This window comes from Apteryx rowi, unplaced genomic scaffold, assembly GCF_003343035.1.
Source record: "Apteryx rowi isolate R43461 unplaced genomic scaffold, aptRow1 scaffold_182, whole genome shotgun sequence".
In the NCBI taxonomy this organism is placed as follows: domain Eukaryota; kingdom Metazoa; phylum Chordata; class Aves; order Apterygiformes; family Apterygidae; genus Apteryx; species Apteryx rowi.
The window spans coordinates 623,734-630,555 of record NW_020448108.1 but is presented as its reverse complement, the minus strand read 5'-3'; the positions used below and the strand labels follow the sequence as shown (position 1 = coordinate 630,555).

Here is a 6,822-nt window from a genome sequence, read left to right as displayed (position 1 = left end):
AATAAAGATCTACTTCTGCCACCATTGCACTCTTTCGCTTGAGGGCTCCCATGTTGCTCACTGCAGTTTCCATTCATATGCTGTCTATGGCAGCAAGGAGTTCAAGGAACAAAGTGCCTACAGATGGTGGTGATTGTGGGGTTGAAACATGGATACTATTTACTGAACACTTTAATCAGAGCTGTAAACATCAATGGCTGTGGAGCTGGGAGTCAGAAGATGGTTGCTATGAGCTAGCTGAGTCTAGGAAAAAGCAGTTCGTGAGAGCTGTAATGACAACTCTTTTCAACTTGTTGCAGCTCTCAAAAGGAAGGAGTCTGCATTCAAATTAATTTGGTCTCTTAACAACTTCTACTCTCGATCTATATATATATTTTTTAATTGGCTGTTGACTGAAAGCTCTCACTGGCTCACAACTTCACTTGTTTCTTTCTTCCCCATTTTTGGTCTTGCATTAACAGCCATCAGTTATGTGTCAATATTTACTGGTGTCCTATTCTCAAAACTACTAGCCCCTCTTTCTGTTATACCACAGTTCTCTGTCCAAGTTCATGCACTCATACAAGGAAGGTAAATTTATAAAGGCAGGGGCATGGTGTGCTCACTCAGAATCTGAAGGGTTATTAAGCAGTAAGGTTGCAGAAGATATATTTTTTTCCTTCTTCTTTCCTAGGGCTGAGTACATGCTTTTCTATCACTACTGGGAAGAATGGAGCTTCTGATGGATGACTCTCAGGTTCTCTGTCTAACAACTCTCACAGGTCAGACTTTGCTAACTGATGCTAATTACCAAACATTTGTCCTCAACAACTGCATGTGATTTCCACCTTCTAATTTTTGCTTAACTGTAGGTAAATCTTAGCACCTCAGTTCATTAGTGCATGACTTGATGATGGCACTCAAATACATGTTATTCTCAGAGGCAATTTGGATCAACACTGTGAGAAAGAGAAATCTGACTGCTGTGTGTGCTCTCAGCACTCCTTGCTCAGCAGGGCATTTGTGCCTGTCTCTGCACTCAAGAGAGGCCTTTTCTACTTCTCTGAGGGCTCTGCACAATATAAATATCACTGCTGTAAAAAAATAGCAAAGTTTCACCTGTAAATGTAACTGGTGCCTTCTCCCCCTATTTCAGGGCCAGTCAATCTTTGGGACCCCAAACCCATGTATTAAAACATTCAAATGTCAGACAGCTGCTAGACATGTATCCCATATCGTACACAGGGAAGGGATGCTGGTTATGGGCAGGTGGTAGTTAGTCCCATGCTAACTGGGAAGCATCAGTTTCAGTGGTCTGTTTTCCACTGCTGGCTCCTGGACTACCCAGCAACAGAGCTACACACAAACTACTCGTAAGTCAAAAAGCCTCAAGGGCCGGTGTTGGTTACACTTGGTCTGTCCTTCTCTGAATGACACAGTGTTCTCTCATCTCTTTCATATTTTGGGGTATTTTACCAACAAACCTCAGGTAAAATTCTTGCCAATGCCTTTCATTAAGCCGCTTTCCAATGAATTAGTGTCACATAGTAAACATTACTGATTCTTGTTCTTTTCATATCTGTGTGAAACTATGCTTACACAATGGACTTTATCAGATGTACTTCTTATTTTAGATCAACATGAGTTCAGAAGGAGGCCCAATGCAAGGTTTAGTGGCTCAGTTAGCCTTGAGTAACTATTCATTACCATCAAACTGCTGGACTGCAGTGTGCTTTAGCAGATGGTAAGCAGAACTGCCACTTTCTGTTTGATCATGATTGGCAATATAGTGTGTTTCAATCAACTGACTGTATGCAAGAAATGGGAAGGACTTCACTGTACACAGCTACTTCCTCAGTGGGCAGTAGGAATTTTTACATTTGTATGGTGTATGTGTGTATGGTGTGTGTGTAGCAGCATATATTTGATATACTTCTGTAAATGAAAAATACAGAGGATTTCTTTAAAAAGGGAAAGGTACAGGAAAAATATATCACAAAATAAAATACAAAACAATGGAGCTTGGGGGGAAGGGAAGAAATGGATTTGATTTACAATGCATTAAATTCCAAGCCCTGGTGCCTAGGCTGAAGAAAGATTTCTGAATGTGAAACCGTTGCTCTGATGTTAAAAGGGATAGAATCCAGCCTTCCGTTTCCTGTGTCAACAAACAAACAAAATAAAATTAGTGCTGCACTGAACAGGCAGAGCAAGATCAAGAGTAAGGCACATGGGGAAGTTGTCTGAAAGCAGACCAAGGCACACAACAGCATATTGAGAGTGGGAAAGAGAGAGATACATCTGGCATTTAATGTAAATCATGACTCATCAGAGTGGTTTGGAGTTAGTTTCGTCCTGGATGCTGATAGAGGCTTTGGCCCCTTGAATTTCCCATAATAAATCACTCCCAGTAACTCCTGCTGTGCCCGTATTGTTTTGGGGCCCTAAGCATAGTATTGGATCCCATAAAGAGCCACAGGGGAGTGAGGCCAAAGTTTAACAACATACAGAACAAATCTCACTGCTTTTTTCCATCCTCCTTTTCCCTGATTTGACCAGAAAGAGGAATAAAAAGTGTTCCCTGGCATTGGATTTGTATATGTCTTGGAGAAAAACATTAATGTTCAGCCGTTATTTATTTAGCTCTCCAGGAGAGTGGCCAATGTGCTCAGTAGGAGTCTGTGTGGGTTGAGGTATTAATATTTTTGGTACCTGTGGGTTTCATTACCACTTCATGGAGGTGATCAGGGGAACTCATTCTGCATGTTTTCTTATGGTACTTGATTCCTGACCACAACAGCATCATTACAGTTCCACCTGTCTTCCTTCTTCGGGGCTGTAAATTACTCCTAATGGCAGCATGAAACAAAACAGCTCTCCAGAGAAACTGGGGCCTATTCTGGCTCCCTGGAAGCCAAACACCCAAACTTCACAAGTCATCTTTAAGAAAACAAAGCTAAAAGGAAGAGAACAACTTTTAAATGCTACTGCATATTGTGATGGGACTTGCTTTTTCTCCTTCACCATCTCCTCCATTGGCCTTGTTAGAAATGAATCAGCCAGCCAAAACACAAGCACTGGTAAAACCCAGTAAGACTTGGCACACATGAAGAAGAGGCAAGCCCAGTTCTTGGGGCTTTTGATACAGGGACTACACCACCAAGTGATTGAACTGGACTTGACTTGGAGGCACTGTACTGTACTCCTGAAATACTTACACCACTCAACAGTAGGTACAAGTAGAACTGTTGTTATTTATAACACCTGTTGTATGGCCCTTCTCTTGAAAACTGGACCCACCTGAGGTACATACAGTCCGAAATGAAGACTGCTTGTACTCAGTAGGCCACCCGGATTTTCAGAACATCCCATATATATATATATATATATATATCACAACAAGTACTTTCATTTTCATCATTAAAAATAAGGCTAAACCTTGCAGGTTTGCCTGCTTGCTCACATGTGAGTGCAGTATTTTGAGAAATTTTTATCCGTTTGGCAATCATTTTGCAGAGCACTCTCTAAGGTCTTCCAGATTGCCCATAAATCATGACCAGTTCAGTGATCACTGATAAAGAGGATCTAGAGATGCTCTTCTGCAAAATTAATTGCACCTTTTTCAGAATTACAGTTCAGCAGGGTGTGACTCAACTTAGCCATAGGAGAGTACCCAACAACACTTACCTAGAGCAGTCATGTCCAGTCCATGATGAGGGACAATAGCATCGATTTGGCCGTATGCACTTCCCACCATTTAAGCAAGGTGACTGGCAAACAGCTGCATGCAAATACACACACACAGAGTTGTATTAATGACCATACCCACTCCAAGCTGATTAAGGAACAGGACTCTGAAAATCCAGCCTGTGGTATTCTGTTAAAAGTGAGGCACTCTCAAAACTACAACATAAACACAAACTGTGAGTCTGTTGTAAAAGGTGGTTTGCTCTGGAAAAGGCAGCCTTAGACACACATCTCTGCTGAAAGTGATTCAACATCCTCTATTACTTCTGCTGTACTATCTTATGTTGCCTTACAAATGTTGTTTTTTTTGCTCCAGGCTGAGGCAGAAGGAGAAATGCAAACAGAAGCAGGAGGAGAGGAGTCAGAAGATCAGCAGGAGAATAGGCCTTATTTCTAGAGAAAAAATACCAATGTTTATTTGAAAGAAACGTGACACCTAAAAAATAGCCAGAACTGAGTTCAGAGAAGCAGAAACCAGATGTGGTAAGAAGTCTAGAAAGAGGCAGAACAGAGAAAGTTAAAGGCCAAAAAGCCTTCACAGCATTTACAAAACCAAAAAGCATTTACAGATCAACAGCAGACAAGGTGTAAGGCTTCACACAATGGCACCTGCATGGGGATAAGGAAAGGAAGCAGAGAATGACAACAAGTCCCTGAAAGACACTACATAGCCTTGAGAAGTATGATTAGTGTATAGGGCATTTGAGTTAGAGAATAAACACTAGCCTGCCTGATAGGAAAGTACAGGGGAAGTTGTGAAACAGTTGCACCTGCTTGTGTGCAACAGCCAACCCCACCAAAGATATCAGGCAACTAAACAGAAAAAAACAAAGCTTCAAGTCTTCCCTGTCAACTCTGAGACTAGGAGGTAAACCACCATGCAATTTACAGAACAGATTCCGAGACTCAATGAGCTCCATCGATGCAGATATTTATAGAACAGGACAGCTGAAAAACATGAAGTCTCTTAAGAAGATAATGCCATATCTACAGGACAGACCTAAAGATAACAGTGAGGACAAACTCTGCATAACATCTTTACAAGGGATACTCATCACTGGAAACTCTGATTAAAATGGAATTACAGGAAATGGAAGGAGCAAACACAAGAATGTGTAAAGGAGATGGAAATGCACTACTCTCATGCCTTTATATCAAAATATAAGCTGACAACGGCAGGATGTTATAGACAATTAATTACAAGTAATTATACAATTGTACAATTAATTGAGTCATATTCTTCATATTGAAAATGACTTCTGAATCTGGAATTAAACATGTGAATGAAACATTTTTGGCTCTTCCTTCATGCACATAATTACTGCAGTGAGACCAGCAGCAATTCAAGTATTTCTCATCTCATTTTGTTCTGTCATGGCAAAATGTTAAGACCAGTGGTAAAGCAAGAAATGGTTTAATAACTTCATACATATTGCTTATGAACTTTTATGAATGGACTTTGCTACAAATGCAGTTGCCCACTAGAATTTTTTCTTGAGTTGCTGAAGAACAAGTCAGCCTGGACAGATTTGAACTGCTGGCCCAAAAGTGAAAAAGCCATTTATCCTTCTCAGCCGTGTATGCTGTTATAGCTGCAAAGTTTATGAACTATTAGAGGAAATGCTGTGTGCTGCGCTAGGCAAGTGTCTCTTCAAAGAACAGGAATTCTGAGTTAAAATCTTCACTTTGGGATTACAGTTTGCAGAAGGATGGTTGGATTTGTAGTGTATCACAGAGCTTATCCCCCAGACTCACTATTTTACTAGATTATCAGGTAAGCAAGTAATGCCAACATTCATTAACAACAGCACAAACTCCTCCTGTTATTCACCCTGTCAGCCACTCTAAAGACCTTCAGGAAGGCAGAATGAGACCTTCATGTTATGGCCTCATTAGCAATCAGTTAAGGTGTGCCAGAACAATAAAAATACAATGAACAGCCTATATAACAATATTTATTTTTAAGAATAATTTTAAGATTTATTCATGATTAAAAAGCATTTCAATGATCATTCAATTTCTATGGGTTTTATTGGCTACTTCCACAGGGATAAGCCTTCCAAAAACTGACTTGTGCTCAGTCTTGATATGGAAGTAAGCATATCATATATGGGTTCAAATATTATCCCTAATTTCAAATTAGCTTCACCTAACACAAGCTGGCTTGCCAGGGCACATGTCTGAAGCCCTGGATCACTCCCCACCCACTACCTTGGTGTGTTACAAGCCTTTGAACCTCAGTTAGGTGGAAGTAAGAGGTTTATTAAAATGCAGTTTGCATTAAGTTTGTTCAGAGAGGTCAGATCAAGCCATTCAATTCAACCATCTTTAAACACATCCTTGCTTTGCTCTGCCCTCTTATCTGGCTCAGGACTCAGGACTGAGTTGGGCAATCCTTTGCAGAAATTCCCCACACCAGACAACTATGTGGTGAATAACCTCTGAAGTACCTGCAGCTCCCTTATCAGTTTAATGGTGAACTGCATATGCTGAAGCTGGAAATGAGAGAAATTCTAATCCTTCTTGGGAGTCCTGTTTTATTTTTCTGCTTGGAAATCTCTCCTCAGCACTGCATTTTATGGAAAGCTTTCTAGTTAATGCTGATTGTCCTTTCTGGGAGCAAGCTGTTCTGAGGATCGTTAAAACTCATCAAGAACAAGAAGAATATTCTGAAAATAGTGTGCAGCTGGGGACAGCAAATCCTCTAGGAATGTTATTGCAGGGCTAGGGTTTCCCGTGAGAGGCTCAGTATTTACTACAGAGCCCTTAGTGAACTGTGCTAGGTATTGATGATAGTCACAGAAGGTGAGGAAAGAGGCAGGTGAAAGGAGTTTTACCAATATGGCAGCGTGATCCAGTCCATCCAGGGGGGCAGTCACACTGATAAGGGGCCACACAGCGACCTCCGTTGAGACACGGCAGGATGCATATTGCTAAGGAGAGGAGAAGAAAAGCAATGAAAAGAATTACTACCTGTGAAAGCAAAGAATAAAATGTTCAAGTGAGAATGGCACTTTTGTTTAACGAGAAACTCCAGCCCCTGCCCCTGCAAGTGTTTGTATGCAGTATCAGCAAAGCTGAGTAGGAACTTTCCAC

The 6,822-nt window shown here is 40.9% G+C and overlaps 1 protein-coding gene across 1 annotated transcript in view; it reads right to left on the bottom strand.

The window, feature by feature from the left end:
- Positions 1-2,106: 2,106 nt before the first annotated feature.
- The window catches only part of SVEP1 (sushi, von Willebrand factor type A, EGF and pentraxin domain containing 1), a 130,549-nt gene continuing 125,833 nt past the window's right edge, over positions 2,107-6,822 (bottom strand). Inside the window, exons 48-50 of the mRNA XM_026061554.1 lie at positions 6,564-6,659; positions 3,667-3,760; positions 2,107-2,137 (exon numbers count right to left, since the gene is read on the bottom strand). Coding sequence (XP_025917339.1) covers positions 2,107-2,137; positions 3,667-3,760; positions 6,564-6,659 — 221 coding nt within the window. The remainder of the gene's footprint in view (positions 2,138-3,666; positions 3,761-6,563; positions 6,660-6,822) is intronic.